Here is a 17,152-nt window from a genome sequence, read left to right as displayed (position 1 = left end):
TTACATTTATTTACTTACTTGTGTATTTATTTATATTGAAGTATAGTTGATTTACAATATTGTGTTAATTTCTGCTATATAGGGAAGTGATTCTATTATACTTCAACATATGTTCTTTTTTATATTCTTTTCCGTTATGGTTTATCACAAGATAATTGAATAAGTTCCCTATGCTATATAATGGGATCTTGTTTATCTGTTCTATATATACTAGTTCCCATCTGCTAACCCCAAACTTCCACTCTATCCCCCAACCAATCTTGGCAACCACAAGTCTATTCTCTGTCTGTGAATCTGTTTCCTGAATAATTTCATTTGTGTCATATTTTAGATTCTGCATTCTAAGTGATATCAAATGGTATTTGTCTTTCTGACTTCACTTAGTATGATAATCTCTAGGCCATCCATGTAGCGGCAAATGGCATTATTTCATTCTTTTTTATGACTAAGTAGTATTCCATTGTATATATGTACCACATGTTTTTATCCATTCATCTGTCAAGGGACATTTAGGTTGTTTTCATGTCTTGGCTATTGTGAATAGTGTTGCTATGAACATAGGAGGAGCATTTGTTTATTTGAATTACAGTTTTGTCCAGGTATATGCCCAGGAGTGGGATTGCTGAATCATATGGCAGCTCTGTTTTTTTTTAGTTTTTTCAAGAACCTCCATACTGTTTTCCATAGTGGCTGCACCAGTAGTGCACGAGGGTGTTCCCTTTTCTCCACACCCTCTCCAGCATTTGTATTTGTATACTTTTTAATGATTGTCACTCTGACCAATGTGAGGTGGTATCTCATTGTAGTTTTGATTTGCATAATTCTAGTAATTAGCGTTGTTAAGCATCTTTTCATGTGCCTTTTGGACATCTGTATGTCTTTGGAGAAATGCCTGGCTAGGTCTTTTTGCCCATTTTTCGGTTGGGTGGTTTTTCTGTGCTTGTGTTACATGAGAGCTGTTTGTATATTTTAGAAGTTAAGCCCTTTTTTGGTTGCATTGTTTGCAGATATTTTCTCCCTTCCGTACATTGTCATCTCTTTTTGTTTATGGTGTCCTTTGCTGTGCAAAAGCTTTTAAGTTTTATTAGGCCCCATTTGTTTATTTTGCTTTTTTCTATTGCCTTGGAAGACTGACCTAAGAAAACATTAGTATATGTTTATGTCAGAGAATGTTTTGCCTTTGTTCTTCTCTAGGAGTTTTCTGATGTCATGTATTTAAATCTTTAAGTCATTTTGAGCATATTTTTGTATTTGGTGTGAAGATGTGTTCTAACTTCATTGATTGACATGAAGCTGTCCAACACCGCTTGTTGAAGAGGCTTTTTTCCCATTGTATATTCTTACTTCCTTTGTTGAAGATTAATTGACCGTAGGTGTGTGCGTTTATTTCTGGGCTCTCTGTTTTGTTCCATTGAGCCATGTGTCTTTTTTTGTGTGAATACCATGCTGTTTTGATTACTGTAGCTGTATAGTCTTAACTGAAGTTTGGGAGGGTTGGACCTCCTACTTTGTTCTTCTTTAAAATTTTATTTCTTTTTTTATTTCTTGGCTGTGCTGAGTCTTGGTTGCTGTGCAGGCTTTTCTCTGTTGGAGAGCAGGGCTACTCTAGTTGTGGTGTGTGGACTTGTTGTGGTGCTTGCTCTGGTTGTGGCACGTGGGCTCAGTAGTTGTAGCTCCTGGTCTTTAGGGCACAGACTCGCTCGATAGTTGTGGTGCACAGACTTAGTTGCTCCATGGCATGTGGGATCTTCCCAGATCAGAGCTCGAACCCATGTCTCCTGCATTGGTAGGCAGATTCTTTACCACTGAGACACCAAGGAAGCCCTTGCTTTGTTCTTTTTTCTCAGGAGTGCCTTGGCAATTCTGGATCTTTTATGGTTCCATATAAATTTTAGTTAGGATCATTTATTCTAGTTCTGTGAAAGATGTCTTGGGTAATTTCATAGGAATTGCCTTAAATCTGAGGGTTGCTTTATGTAGTGTGGCCATTTTAAGAATATTAATTCTTCGAGTCTTAAGAGCATGGGATATCTTTCCATTTCTTTGAATCATCTTCAGATTCCTGTATTTATGTTTTATATCAATATGTTAAATTCCTCATATAGAGTTAGAAGAAGAATCTCCAATTATAAACTGGTCATTGGAATTGGCTACACGTTTGGACAGTCGACTGTATGCACTTTGGAACCGGACTGCAGGAGACTGCTTACTTGATTCAGTGCTGCAAGCTACCTGGGGCATTTACGACAAGGACTCGGTGCTTCGGAAAGCCCTGCACGACAGCCTGCACGACTGTTCACATTGGTGAGCTGACATCCTTCCCTTTTGAAATCCAGAGAACACTTGCTGAAACCTGTCCTTAACAATGGTTGGATGCTTTTTGTCTGTTGTTTTTTTTTTATGGAAACTGGCGGAGGGGGAAACTTACATTTTAGACATTGAGACACTTTGAACATTGCAGTGGTTTTTATATGTTTTGCTAAGCTTTAAAATAGAAACATTTGAATTTTTGGTAGTGGTCTTATTAAATATAGGAAAGTCTTTGCTCATAAATTAAAGTAGCTATTATTTCGTGTTTTTGTTCAACTTTAAGATGTTATATTGATTATGTATTACACGTTTTTCTTCCTGTGACAAATACTCTTAAGACCACATTTTTGTAATTCTGCAAATTTTCAAATCCACAGAAAAGTTAAATCAGTCTGGTGGACCCCAGCATCTTCTTCACTGGCTTGATCAGTTGTTGATGGTTAACATTTTCCTGTATGTGCTCCATCTCTATATATTAATATAGAAACAATTTGTTTTAGACACCATGATGCTTTCTCCTTCAGTGTTTTATCCTGTCTCTTTTAAGAACAAGGATGTTCTAGTATCCAATCACATCCTCATTACCACATGTAAGAAAGTCAACATTGACTCAGTTATCTGATGGTTTAGTCAGTTAACCTTTGTCCAGTGGAGAGAACTTTGCGCCCTTTAGTGGAGGGAAACTGCTGTGGATTGATTTGGTACTGTGGGGAATACCATTCCTTTTGTGGTGTGGACTCGTCAGGCCAGGTAAGCCTGATGCCATTAAGTGTTGCCATTAAGTGTCCATCCTGTCTTACCTCTCTGGACTGGGTGGTGTGCTCATCAGACAACATCCTCGTGCTTTGCCTGTTTATGTGGGCCTGCCCACCCTGAGAGGTGATAATTGTTTGGGGTATTGTGGTTTTATAGGTCTGCCTTGTAGGTTTGATTAATGTGTCTCTGCCTTGGAAAGATGGATCTGTTCTTTGGGTGTGCTCAGTCTGGAAGCTAGATCTGGATTTTGGTAAATCTACCATTTTGCAAGTCCTTTAAAACAGGCAACCCTAGAGTCTTTCCTCTGGTGGTAATATCTTGCCTTTGTTGTAAGGTTGAAAGTGTACTGTAAATTTCAGCAGTGGTAACTAATGTTAGGACTGAAATTTCAGTTTTGAGTCATTTGAAGTCTCAAAAGTTTAATGTGAAAGTAGATGAGTGCCATAATCTTAGGTAGAAAATGGGTTCGATGGCTTGGTAGAGTGGGGAAGACCTGGGTCTTATGAGTGCAGCCATGGTAAGTGCTGTTGCAACAGATCTTTCAGGAATGGAGGCCTTAATTCTAAAAGGATATTTCAGCCAGCATATGAGCAGGCTTCTGAAAAGAATGTTTCTCTTGGTACCACCTCTTCCAGTCCTGGCCATATGGGGTCTTCACCTGATGTTTTACAGTTAAGGTGTAGGAAGCAGCAAGGGTTATAGTGATCACACAGACGACTTTTTCAGTATCTTAAGGTGGAGATAGGATGGAGAGGGAATGAAGATTATCGGATGGGGAGGGAGGACATGTTGCCATAGATTGAGAGCTTCAGTGACGTGGGTCAAATTTATTAGCCTTACTGAATAAGCATTATAATGGTGACTATTTTGAGTTGTGACGGGTTTGTTGATTGGGGTCTTATATGGCTATTACTATTAGAAGGTAGGATGACAAGGCCAACATGTCACTTGTGCAGTCCCCTTTTAAATCAGTTTTTTTTTGCTAGGATTTCCTTTGCTTATAATCCAAATCAGGTGGGATGAGACATTCTCTTACATCATATAAAATATCTAAATGAGAATGAAGAAAGTAATTTTATTTAAACCCCTCCCCCATCGCTTCAAGATAGGCCATTTTTTTGGTAGTAGTAGCTGTGCTTTTCTGTTGAGTGCCTGTGATTTGAACTGACTCAGGTGCTCAAGATATGGAACATGGTACTTGTCTTTGATTGACATGTCAGTCCAAATAGAGAGCCAAGTGGGAGTAATACAAATGGGAAAAATCAGTTATTTTAGAAATATGATTTGTAGTTTAGTATTGTGCCTCTCTATAGATCAAGTTTTATACTTAATATATTGTTGCTGTTATTTTGAATAGACTAATATCTGTTAGATCAATTAAGAGTAAAAAATAAAATGTTTTAATTTTATCTTCAGTTTATTTCTTGATCAAGACCTTTATGTAGTTCAAAATTTCTGATCTGTGTTAACTTTCCTTCTTTCTAAAGAACTTCTTCGAGTATTTATGAAGCAGGTCTCTGGCAACAAGTTGCCTCCGTTTTTGTCTGAAAAAGGATGTATTTCTATTTTAGGTTTTTTTTTTTTTAATAAAAATGATTTTATTTATTTTTGGCTGTCCTGGGTCTCTGTAGCTACATGCGGGCTTTCTCTGGCTGTGGCGAGAGGGGCCGCCTCCTCGTTGTGGTGGCCTCTCTTGCTGTGGAGCGCAGGCTCTGGGAGCAGGGGCCTCTGGTTGTGGCAGGCGGCTCTGGAGCACAGGCTCAGCTGCCCTGCGGCGTGTGGGGTCTTCCCCTACCAGGGGTCAGACCTGTGTCTCCTGCGGTGGCAGGTGGATTCTTATCTGCTGTGTCACGAGAGAAGTCCTCTCATTTACTTTTGAAGGATAATTTCACAGGGTATAGAATTCTAGGTTGCTGTTTTTCTTCTTTTTTCTCTCAACTTTAAAAAATATTTCACTTTATTCTCTTCTTTTATGCATGGTTTCCAAGAAGTTGTTTATACTTCTTTTATTTTTCTGTAGGTAGGTGTTTTTTATACTCTGTCTTCTTTCAGGACTTTTTTCTTTAATTTTCTGTCATTTGAATATGATATGCCTGCTGCTGCTGCTGCTGCCAGTCACTTCAGTTGTGTCCGACTCTGTGCGACCCCATAGATGGCAGCCCACCAGGCTCCCCCGTCCCTGGGATTCTCCAGGCAAGAACACTGGAGTGGATTGCCATTTCCTCCTCCAATGCATGAAAGTGAAAAGTGAAAGTGAAGTCGCTCAGTCGTGTCCAACTTGTAGCGACCCCATGGACTGCACCTACCAGGCTCCTTCGTCCATGGGATTTTCCAGGCAAGAGTACTGGAGTGGGGTGCCATTGCCTTCTCCGATGATACGCCTAGGTGTGGTTTTTCTGGCGATTTTCCTTCTTGGTTTTCTCTGAGCTTCCTGGATCTGTGGTGTGGTGTCTGACATTAATTTGTGAAATTCTCAGTCCTTACTGTTCCAGGTATCTCTTCCTGTTACTTTTCCTCCCTCTTTACTGTCTGTGACGTCATATGTTGTGCCTTCTGTAGTTGTCCCACAGTTATTCTTCTGTTTTTTTGTCCATGTTATCTTCTCTTTTTAGATTTGAAGTTTTGTATTGATGTATCTTTAAGAGGTTCTTTCTTTAGCCAAGTCCAGTTTACTAATAAAGCTGTCAAAGATACTTTCATTTCTGTTAGTGCTTTTGCTCTCTGGAATTTCATTGTGGTTCTGTCTTAGGATTTCCATCTCTCTGTCTAAATTGCCCATCTGTTCTTGCATGCTGTCTTTTTCTACTAGAGAGCCCTTAACATATTATAGTTATTAACAGTTTTAAAATTTATTTTATTTTTTTCCATTCAAGTACTCAGTACTTTTGTTGAAAAATATTTTCATAAAATAAAGGTTTGTTTTTGGACTCTTGTTTTTTCCTGTTGATCTATATGTCTGTCTTTATGCCAGTGTTAGACTATCTTGATGATTATAGTTTTGTGTGGTAGGTTTTGAAATCAGGAGTATTAAGTCTTCCAACTTTATCCTTCTTTTCTTGAGATTCTTTTTGCTATTCTGAAGCCTTTGGACTTCTAGGTAAATTTTAGGTTCTAGCTTCTGCAGAAAAGCTCTCTGAGATTTTGATAGAAATTGCACTGAATGTGGAGATTAATTTGGGGAGTATTATCAAATAGATTGTTGAGTCTTATCATCCATGATCCTGAAGTTGACTTTTGAATGTTAAGCCAAACTTGTATTGCTGTCTCACTTAGTCTCATGTTCCTGGATTTGTGTGCATGTCTGAGCCAGGTAGATTGACAGTTTAGGTCTTTGTGTGGTGGGTATGATTTTAAAATATATTTTTGAACCCCTTTATTCTGCATCTTCTTTAGTTTGAGTGCAGTCATCATTTCTGGCAAACTTAGTTGTCTCAATATTAAAATGATTTTAGGCACTAACCAAGAAATTTCTTATCACATACATCTTTCAGTTTGTAATAACTTTCTGTTTCACAATAATTCTCCCGAACTGATATCAAAACAATGTATTTTGTCATTTTGTGCATTAAAATATATTTCTGTATATCTTAGGTATTTTAAAAGAGGGATATCCATATTTTATTTTTAAACATTTGGCATTGAAATTTACATTCCTGACTTATACAGAAAAAAACCTGTGGTTACTGGAAATAGAAAAAAGTTTTTTTCTAATCAAGAGTTAAGCCTCTAACATTCTATTTTAAATCTAAAATAACATTAATTTACTTTTTACAAAACCTTGCATTAAGTTAAAGAAACATGTGACACTAAGACATTTAATACCTTAACTTTTCAACAATAGCAAGAGAATGTTTTCTGATCTTTTGATTCTTTCACCTAGATTTCAAGTACAAAGAAGTATTGGGGATTTATAGTTCATTACATGTGAGAGGATTGTAATGTTACAAACTGGTAACAGTTTGTAATCTGTTACTGGTTAATCTGTCTTCAGAGGCTTTTGCTGGCTTGTTTGTAAGACAGTGGATCATAGTTTTCAATGTAATTATATCTGGCTTTATTTAATTGTATACTTGATGTTATAAAGAAAAAGAATGTTTTGTTTTAGTAATTCAGTCTACCAGTGGCCTAGTTTGATTTTTAATCTTCATGATTTATTAGGCTGAAGTATTAAAGAGGTATTAAGCATAAAGAGGGGATTATTTTTGTAGTTGCATTTTTTTATTATGTGATATTTGAATAATTTTATGTAATGAAATCTCAAGGAAGTGATTTTGATATTCTCGTAAACACATGGGCTATTTCTAAGTCTGTGACCAAGTAGTGGATACTATTCATTAATGGAGTAAAGTGTCTTTGATTTTATCCAAACTCTCAGATGATTTTGAGTGTTTTCTTTTTCTTTTGTAAACCAGTAGTATACAGTTGAAATCAGCAGTTCTTGTCATTAGTGTTTGAAGTTCTGATGAAAGTTTGGTGGGTGGTGAATCAGATTATGTCTGAAGATATGTTAAAAAATGTCTGCTAGCAGAATGGAGGCATTTTTAATTTGAAAATTTTACTTCAAGCCAGGTAAAATGAATTATTAAATCTCTGCTTATGAAGTGCTTAAAGACTATGTTAAATAAATGATTAGAACATTAAATGAACTGTTTATAGAAAGGCTTCTTTTTTACTGTGTTGCTTTTTAGGTTTTACACACGTTGGAAAGATTGGGAGTCCTGGTATTCTCAGAGCTTTGGTTTACATTTTTCCTTGAGAGAAGAACAGTGGCAAGAAGACTGGGCATTTATACTGTCTCTTGCTAGTCAGGTAAGAATGCTTCCAGGCATGTTGCTTCTCTGAAGAAAGTGAGGCAGCTGCTCTGCATGCCGTGGTTTTACAGTGAGACCACGTCAGAGCAGGGTGTACAGAGGAGAGTCGTGGACTTGGCATCAGGTGACTCGGCTTCCACTGACTGCTGTTTATTAGCTCTGTGACCATAGGCCTCACTGCTGAACAGGGAGGGCAGTATGTTTTTATATTAAGTGATTAAAAAACTGTCAAAATGAAAGTTTTACTTGGTGATTCTAACCTCTTAACTATTTCCTCAGATTGCTCTTCAGTTATGTTGTCCTCACGGAGAGGTAGCTTTTGGGGATTGACATATACGCACTGCTACATATAAAATAGATAACTAAAGACCGACTGTATAGCATGGGGAACTCTGTAACGATCTTTATAGGAAAAGAATCTAAGAAAGAGTAGATGTATGTGTATGTATAAATGATTTCACTTTACCGCAGAAACTAGCACAACATTGTAAATAAACTATACTCAAATAAAAATTTAAAAAATGGCGGCTTTATGCCTGCTTTACCCACCTATGGTCAGTTCCCGTTCCATGTCAAGATCACTCACTGAAAATGGGCACTCCTGTGCTGATGGGGCTTTCTCAGGCCCCTGAGGATCAAGCTGTGGTCTTCGTAGGGCTCCCGCACTGATGCTCTGTCCACGTGAGGAAGGCCAAGGAGAAGGTTCCGTGGACAGAAGTGATTTGGAATGAACTTGTATAGATGTGTTGAGTTGTCCTCAGACTCATGCTAGTTTTGTGAAGTGTTATTAATATACTTCCCTCATAGCTCAATTGGTAAAGAATCTGCCTGCAATTCGGGAGACCCCAGTTTGACTCCTGGGTCGGGAAGATCCGCTGCAGAAGGGATAGGCTACCCACTCCAGTGTTCTTGGGCTTCCCTGGTGGCTTAGCTGGTGAAGAATCCACCTGCAGTGCGGGAGACCTGGGTTTGATCCCTAGGTTGGGAAGATCCCCTGGAGAAGGGAAAGGCTACCCACTCAAGTATTCTGGCCTGGAGAATTCGATGGACTATATATATATAGTCCATGGGGTCTCAAAGAGTTGGACACAACTGATCGACTTTCACTTTCATTAATATACTAAACTGTAAAGTTCATGTATATGCACAACAAATCACTTCTTTTCTTTGCAGAAAACACCATAATTCATTAGTACCATGTGAGGGAAGTCCCTTCTGTCTTTGGGCCATTTGGGCGGGGTTCACCCTTTGGTACATGTCTCAGACATGTACCTGCTATAAAGGTGCTGTCAGAACCCTTGCTGAGGGAAGGAGACCAGTTGAGTATTCTTGTGTTAGGTGATGTGGCCATTTGCAAGCTGTTTGTATTCCTGTGAGACAATCAAGCTCATCTTTTCACTTCCGGAGGTCCCTGTTGTAGGTAGTACTTTCATGAGGAACTTAACCGGAAGGCAGTTATATAAATAAAACTTCCTTTGCTGTCTTAATCTCTTATTCCTCAGATCAATATTTAACCAAATCTGTTCTTGAGTTTTGGATAGCAAAGGATATCTGTATATAAACTTTGCAGATTTCTTTTATTGGACTTTTCCTATTTGAGGAATCACTCTTCAGCTTGACAGTAGTAGTATTGTATTTTTTTTTTTTTAATGAATGGAGATAGTGTGCTGAAGGAGGGCAGCATTTTATACATGTCAGTTTTCCAGGGTGGTAGTGGATGTTTTAAAGAGAAATTCTTTCTTTTGTTTTGTTCTGTACAGCCTGGAGCAAGTTTGGAGCAGACCCACATTTTTGTACTTGCACATATTCTTAGACGACCAATTATAGTTTATGGAGTAAAATATTATAAAAGTTTTCGGGGAGAAACGTTAGGATATACTCGGTTTCAAGGTAAACCATTATCATTAGTATTTTGGAACTTTCTTGTTTATTATTTTAAGGCACATTGCAGTCACATCCTGAAAATCCCATTGTGATTTTCTTCCCTCTCTCCAGGTGTGTATTTGCCTTTGTTGTGGGAACAGAGTTTTTGTTGGAAAAGTCCGATTGCTCTGGGCTATACAAGGGGCCACTTCTCTGCTTTGGTTGCCATGGAAAATGATGGCTATGGTAACCGAGGTGCTGGTGCTAACCTGAACACCGATGATGATGTCACCATCACATTTCTGCCTCTGGTTGACAGTGAGAGGAAGTTACTCCATGTGCACTTCCTTTCTGCTCAGGAGGTAAGACACCTGTTTCTCGAATTAACTACTTAAAGTAGCAGCACTGTGCCAGAACCCGGCCTTGTGTGTCTTTCGGGTGCGGTGTTATCTGTACTACCACTTCAGTTTTGAATTTGAATTTGGCCATCACTTTCTGTAAATACTGGTCAGACAGACTGAAATGTACCTTTTCAGAACAGCTGTGTAGGGTGTGTTGTGTGGAGATAAAGCAGTGAAGATACAAGTCTGTGCCTTCAGGTAGTGATGAGTGCTGAGGAGAAGGAAAAGATGGGGTGAGGGGGAAGGGAGGGATGGGGTGCAGGGTGTCTGTGCCTGTACTGGCTGGGGGTAAGGTAAGGTGTCCCTGAGGAGGTGGCACCTGAATTGAGACTTCAAGAGAAAGGAGTCTTGCAAAAACTGGGGGAGGAGAATTGTAGCAGAGGGAATTGAAAGGCCAGTGTGGCTTGTGGGGACTGGGCGAAGGGGGGGGAGAGGAGGCTGAGGCCATGGGGCGGCCATCAGCAGTCTCTTAAATCTTTCTGACTTTTACTCTGGGTGCTCAGGTGAGACTAGGTACCTGGGCAGTGGTGGAAGTGGCAGGTGGGAGCTCCCTGGAGCCGCAGGGAAGTGGTGAGGTGTGAAAGAACACTCGCAGAAAACCTATTTTCTTATAAAAAGCATTGCTCTTTTATTTAATATACTGGTAATTATTATAAAACTTTTATAAGCATTACATTAAGAAAAAAATTCATAGATAATTTCTGTAACTTCACCCTATACATAACTTTCTGAGCAAACTTACCTTGTTCTTTTTGAAGCTGCAGCTTTTCTTTCTAGTCTTTTCTTTGCCAGAATCAATTTATTGGATAACACTTGCTTTTTGCCGTTATATCAAAGGAACTTATCACTAGGCTGTTCTTCCCTCTAGGTTTGTCTGTGAATTTTCAAGTTGATATTTTTTTCCTATTTAACCGTAAGGTTTTAAACATAAAATTGATGAGGGTAGAAACCATGTCGAAATACTTCGTTGCTCCGGCCCTTTGATTAATCATACCAGCTGTAGGTCTCTCTGAAGTTGTTGCTGCCAGGCCTCTGATCTGCCTCATTCCTTTCCCTTCTCTTCGCGTCCCCCTCAAAGCTAGGTAACGAGGAGCAGCAAGAGAAGCTGCTCCGGGAGTGGCTGGACTGCTGTGTGACGGAGGGGGGCGTTCTCGTGGCCATGCAGAAGAGCGCTCGGCGGCGGAGTCACCCCCTGGTCACGCAGATGGTGGAGAAGTGGCTTGACCGCTACCGGCAGATCCGGCCCTGTACATCCCTGTCTGATGGAGAGGAAGACGAAGATGATGAAGATGAATGAAAAAAAAAATCTGAGAACAGAAGACCAGGGTATCCGCTCTGTGGGGGACCCCACTTGAGTGTGTTGCTCCAAGCAGAGCACACAGCGTGGAGTGAAGTGAACCTGGCATCTGCTTGGAAGGGTTTCCTCTGATCCACACCCAACAGAGCCGATGTGTCTGCTGCAGAGGAGACAGAGAGCTTTGGACTACAGTTTGTAAAAAAGAAAAAAACTAATTTTATTAAGACAGAACTTTTTTCCTTTCAGATTGTAAATCTGTCTATAAATGTAACGCATGTGGTTGTGTAAGAAGTTGTGTAATAGGACAAGTTGTACCAGCATCTTCATATTATTGAGAAGTTTTTCCAGCATGGGCACCTCCAAAAGCACATGGCAGGTCACTCTTTGTTCCTTTGAGATAATTCTTTTTAAAGTAGAACCTGGCATTCTACTTCCATCTTAAAAGATCCATTTTACATTCTGTCTCACTAGAGCTCATTAGAGATTTGGAAACTTTTTGTACAAATTATCCATAGCAAAACATAAAAATAAAAACAAGCTTTTATTTTTTATTAGTAATTTAGCTCCTGTTGTGCCCAATAAAATCAAATCTTTAAGGAACAAACTGTAAGGAAAGTCAGAATTTTTTATTGAGTGAACTTCATGTAGACATCGTTCCCTTGTTTGGAAAAGGGTTTTGGTTTCTCTTATTTTGTCTCTTTCAGTTTCTGATAAGCCGCCTTTCAGTATTTAGGTATTTATTTGTTTGGAAGAGTGCTCTTAAATTGAGGCTTCCTCCACCAGACTCTGGGCAGCAGTCTCCTTGTGAGTAGTTACCCCGTGGATGTACATTAGGGCAGCAGTTGGGGAGCTGGCCCACTCGAACTGAATGAATTATGTGAAATCTGCTCACTTGCCTCTGTGGACATTAGACTCCCAAGTTGCTGTGCAGAGGGTCTTTGGATTCTTTATCATCAACTCTGCTTTAAGCAAATTGTGTTAGAAAGGCATGCCTTTGCTTGGGCTAATTGCGAATTTCCGTTCAGAATAGAATAAAGATTTTAAGAATGCAGTAAGGTGGTTAAATGCATTGTATAATGAATTTCTCAGTGACTAGTCTGAGAATTTTTGCATGTTGGTTAATTGTGGCCATTCTTATTTAAAGTTATAACTATAATCTTAGGTAGAAAAACTTTCTATGAAAAGTATTATTTGACCACTTCAGGTATACATTCAATACTGGGTAAAAATTTCAGACTTATCTCAGGAACACAGAAAGACTTAGTGTCCTGATAAGCACTTTGTAGAGTATTGATGTGGCAAGGAATTTCAAACACACATACACACACACTCTTTCCCTTTGATAAAAAGGCTGTGAAAACCTTTAAATATTTGCTTCTTGTTTTCTTCTAAGTTCTATTTAGATGGTATTGAAATGTGCACAACCTCAGATTTGATGCTGAAATACTAAAACTAGTAAAATACCTGTGAGATGTCATTTCTTTAGTTCTTTCTTCCCTCCTTGAAAGGCGTTCCCAGGATGAAAGAATCGCTGCTGCTGCATGCTAAAACTTGCAGGAAAAATATTTGCATTTGGATTCCATATAAATGAATTTTGATATAATATTGGTATGTTACTGTTTCAAGGGGCCGATGTTTTCTTACAAAATTGACATTCTGGTTTGCTTTCGTTTTGGACAGTAATTAAGCAAGGATTTAGAAGGCTGCCATTCTGACTACTTAGCATAGCATCCCTATGAACTTTTTTTCATATATAGGGAGAATTCTGTAGTGGCCAGACAACCCATTCCGGTTGCGGTTAAGCCAGTTGAAGAAGCCAAAGAGAAAGGTCTGAGGGAGAAGCGTCTGGTGGCTAGGGTCTCCAGGACAGTCAGTGCTGTTCGGGGAGCTGCAGTTTGGGCTCCGGCCTCCGTGTGCTGTGTCTGCTGAGCGGTGTGTCCCCCGAGGTGCCTCTTTATTTATTTATTTATTTATAGACCAGGGACCCTGGCCACGTCTAGCCTAACAGGTACAGCATTCTTCCCTGTGGGAAAGAACTATATATGTGTGTGTGTGTGTGTATGTATGACTCCAGTTCCTAGGCTCCAGACGGGGTGGAGCTTTAAATGGTTTTCACAGCAGATTGGCTGGTAAAGGCTAACATTTTGGTGAGTCAGCGCTGTGCTAAGCTCTTGAACTATCAGCCATAACTATGGTCCCAAGACAGAATTTGCAGTCCTTTCTCAGATTCCATGTGGCGGGGTGACAGATGACTCTGGACAGTAACACCTTAACCGTATGGACTTGACTTTACCGTTCCTCTTCTTGGGAGAATGCAGTGTGGTGGTTTCTGTTCTAATTCAAAGCCATGGATTTGGACCTGCCTTTCCATGTTTTTGGCTCTTAGGCTCATCCTGTGACAGACTAGTCTGTGTTAAGGGAATACTGCTGTGCGTAGGCAGTTGGGGTCTCCTTGGTGTGCAAATGTCATCCCTGCACAGATTACCCGTTTGACAAGTGGTTATGAAGATGACAGTGAACCGCCGCTCCACTCCCTGGAGTGATGATATAGGTCAGTAACTATGCGCTCCACCTTGATCCACGTCAGTCAGGTGGTTTTAATGTAATTTTTCATGGGAGAGTTGGGATGGGACCACCACCTTAAAATGAGTGAGGAGGTTGATGTTTTCAGTTGCCATGACTTTTTTTTAATGGAAAGAGGCGGGGCAGTTGTAAAGGTGTTTGATATCTGGACTTGTTGGACTTAACCAGCATTTACAAAAGGGATTTAATGCTATTTAAGAAAGGAAGATTCATTAAATCAACTGAAAGTTCTTAACACATGAAAATGACTGATGTTAATTATTTTGCAACATTTCTTTGTAAATATCATTTACAAACAATTTTTTGAGATTCACCTCCCTTCCTGCATTAATGCTTGGGTCAGGTAATTTTACTTTTGGGTAAATTAAAATCAAAACTAAAACTTGACCAGTTTTGTTTCTTGAATTGACTTAGTTCTAACCCACCCATTTCTTCCTAAGGATGGACATGTGTGAAGTTTTGGTTTATCACATGAAGTAATTACCAGCATTCTTGAGTCTGGTTATGAAATAGATAGGAAAGTATTGTTAATCTTTGAACCTGGGAATAACGAGTTGGGAAGGGGCTAATTGAAAATGCAGTTAACATCTCGAGAGAACTTTTACATTAGTGAGATGTACTTGAATTTCAAAGCTTAACAGAAATTTTTATTACTTTTTATTGAAAACTGCACTGAACGCTAAATGTCCACCTTTACAATAAACAAATACAGTAACGGTAACTCACACTAAAACAAAACATATTTCTGATAGCCATTATTTTTCTGTTTGGGACAGTTTTAAAGGTTTTTTTTTTTTTTGTCACAAAAACAGGAATGTACCTATACAAAGGCTCAAAATAGGCCATCTTTTAAACAAAAAGGCGATGATTCACAAAAGACTATGAATATAACATGTAACTAGTTGATACAAATCTAATAGGATTTGTTAAAATCAGTCACATCTAATAACACACCTGAAGTGTTCTTGTATAAAATATCACGTGAAGAAAAGAAGACTTTATCAATGTCTAAAAAAGTGGGTTTGTTCATAGACAATCTGACAAGTTACCATAAAAAGTGTTTCCTGAGACATAAGGAAATGCAACATTATTCTTCTTGAACCCTTTCAGTTCAAGACTTTCCACTCAATAAAATAGCTGAGGATCTGAAACTGAGAAAATATATTTGAGTACAAACAGCTTGTGAAACTTAATACTTTTTTCTTTTTTTGCATCATCAGAGGGTTCTACTGAACTCACAATCAACGTGCCCGCTCAGTATGCAGTTCAGATGGGAGAGAATCCTCTGCACAGGAGCCTGTACTGTCTTCAATCCTGTGCTTGCGGTGTCTAACACAGGCAGACAGCTTCCTCCCCATTCTGCAGTAATTTAATCTTCCTATTAGCAAAAGAGGTAACCAGCCCCGTGGACCGAAGGGACTAGAGTCATAGGGTGGGGATTTCCTCTTAATATTTTATTTTGATGTTTGGAACTCTTGATGCAACATTCTAGAGCAAGGTGTTCAGGACCTCCTGTGCCCAAGGGACTGATAAAGGAAAAAGATCTATTTATTCTTTGTGATTTGATGCACAGATGAAAAACTTAACACACAATAACAGAAGTTGGTCGTTAATAAATCACGTCCTAGTCTCTTTCAGCGCTTCCGCAAGCAGACGACGACATCTTCAGTTTTCCCACATCTCGGCTTCTAGCTCTTTTGTGGTTGTAACACTGCAACGTCAATGATGCATATGTCCAGAATCAGTTAAAAAGAATGTCAAAATTCCTTTTCTGTTAGTTCATTTATTTTTCACTGTCTCTTGGTCCCAGGTGTATCTGAATGATTACCTTTCGTCACTCGCTGCTATTGCTCGTTGGGGTGCTCTCGATTGTCCCCGTGTTTCGTGGGCTGGTTGGGAGAGGGAGCTTGGGAGGGATGTGCCACTGTGGGGAGGTTGTGGGTCACCGGGATGCCTCCGGGGATGATCCCTTCCATGGCAGCAGGAAGTCCTCCCGGAGCCACGCCCACGATGCCTGGCGGGTATCTGAGGAGCACACGAGAGAAAGGGCTGGTTAAGTTCAGGGTCAGGAAGCTGCCGACCTCTTGGGCTCTGCCTTTTTTATGGAATATATATCTATAAATATAATAATTTACCTCCAAAGCAAGGAGAAATCCACACAGATGTCAGTGTTTAAATTTCCTAATTCATAAACAGTGAAACACTAATTTTGTAGCTTTTAGACGACATAACCCATACTAACTGTTTTTGGGCAAACTGGGTTGCATTGGGTAAGCATTTTTGTATGAAACAGACTCGAGTTCTCGGGGTCTATTGTTATCAATGGATCTAATGATTTCCTAACAGCATGGGCTTCCCTTGTGGCTCAGCTGGTAGAGAATCTGCCTGCAATGCGGGAGACCTGGGTTCAATCCCTGGGTTGGGACGATCCTCGGGAGAAGGGAAAGGCCAACCACTCCAGTGTTCTGGCCTGGAGAATTCCATGGACTGTTTGACTATACAGAGTCAGACACCACTGAGCGACTTCCACTTCACTAACAGCATGAAGTACACTTACTAGGTGGGACGGTTGGTCATGTGTTCCTGGTAACCTGAGATGCGGAAGGGTAGCAGGGGAGATGGTGAGCTGGCCGTGGGCTGGAGGCCTGCCCCCCTGAAGGTAACCTGGAGGGCAGCTGAAGGTGGGTTCGTCTTATACTGCAGGCACAAGGATGGCTGTGTGTGTAAGCGGTGCACAAACGTGGCTCAGTACATTCACATTTTTTCAGGACAGAATGTACTTATGAGGCAGGGGCTTTAGTATTATCTGAGTAACGCAACCCTTCACACTTGGGGTGAAGGGGATGGTGTTTCCCTCTGGAAGCTATGCTACCCCTCATCTTATGGCCTGTGACAGTGACTCTGGTCATGGACCACCCAAGGGGACTCTTGACAGACAGGATCCCTGTGAGCTGCAAGCCCCTCCAGCACAAGCAGTTTTCCTAGGGGCCAAGGAGCCTTGCTGTGTCCAGAGGAATGATTAGGATGTGACCCTTAAAGGGTACTGGGGAATCCAATCTGGGGCTGGGCTCAAGTGAGGCTTGAAAATGCTTATGAGGATAAAACACAAGTGCGACTTTAATAGAACCTGT

General features: G+C 40.0%; 2 protein-coding genes across 10 annotated transcripts in view; one reads left to right on the top strand and one right to left on the bottom strand.

Moving 5' to 3' along the window:
* The window catches only part of ZRANB1 (zinc finger RANBP2-type containing 1), a 72,459-nt gene extending 58,051 nt beyond the window's left edge, over positions 1–14,408 (top strand). For 4 of the 5 annotated variants that reach the window (XM_043475151.1, XM_043475149.1, XM_043475150.1 and 1 more), the window contains 5 exons: positions 2,106–2,304; positions 7,755–7,875; positions 9,638–9,767; positions 9,873–10,102; positions 11,220–14,408. In XM_043475151.1, coding sequence (XP_043331086.1) covers positions 2,106–2,304; positions 7,755–7,875; positions 9,638–9,767; positions 9,873–10,102; positions 11,220–11,438 — 899 coding nt within the window. In that variant the 3' untranslated portion in view covers positions 11,439–14,408. The remainder of the gene's footprint in view (positions 1–2,105; positions 2,305–7,754; positions 7,876–9,637; positions 9,768–9,872; positions 10,103–11,219) is intronic. The other variant, XM_043475152.1, reaches the window with a different exon arrangement.
* Positions 14,409–14,646: 238 nt separating this feature from the next.
* CTBP2 (C-terminal binding protein 2) overlaps positions 14,647–17,152 on the bottom strand; it is a 169,737-nt gene continuing 167,231 nt past the window's right edge. For 4 of the 5 annotated variants that reach the window (XM_043475155.1, XM_043475154.1, XM_043475158.1 and 1 more), the window contains one exon: positions 14,647–16,046. In XM_043475155.1, the coding sequence (XP_043331090.1) occupies positions 15,866–16,046 (181 nt within the window). In that variant the 3' untranslated portion in view covers positions 14,647–15,865. The remainder of the gene's footprint in view (positions 16,047–17,152) is intronic. The other variant, XM_043475156.1, reaches the window with a different exon arrangement.

Source organism: Cervus canadensis, chromosome 8 (assembly GCF_019320065.1).
Source record: "Cervus canadensis isolate Bull #8, Minnesota chromosome 8, ASM1932006v1, whole genome shotgun sequence".
Lineage (NCBI taxonomy): Eukaryota > Metazoa > Chordata > Mammalia > Artiodactyla > Cervidae > Cervus > Cervus canadensis.
The sequence above is the reverse complement of the archived record's forward strand: the minus strand, read 5'-3'. Positions and strand labels throughout refer to the sequence as shown.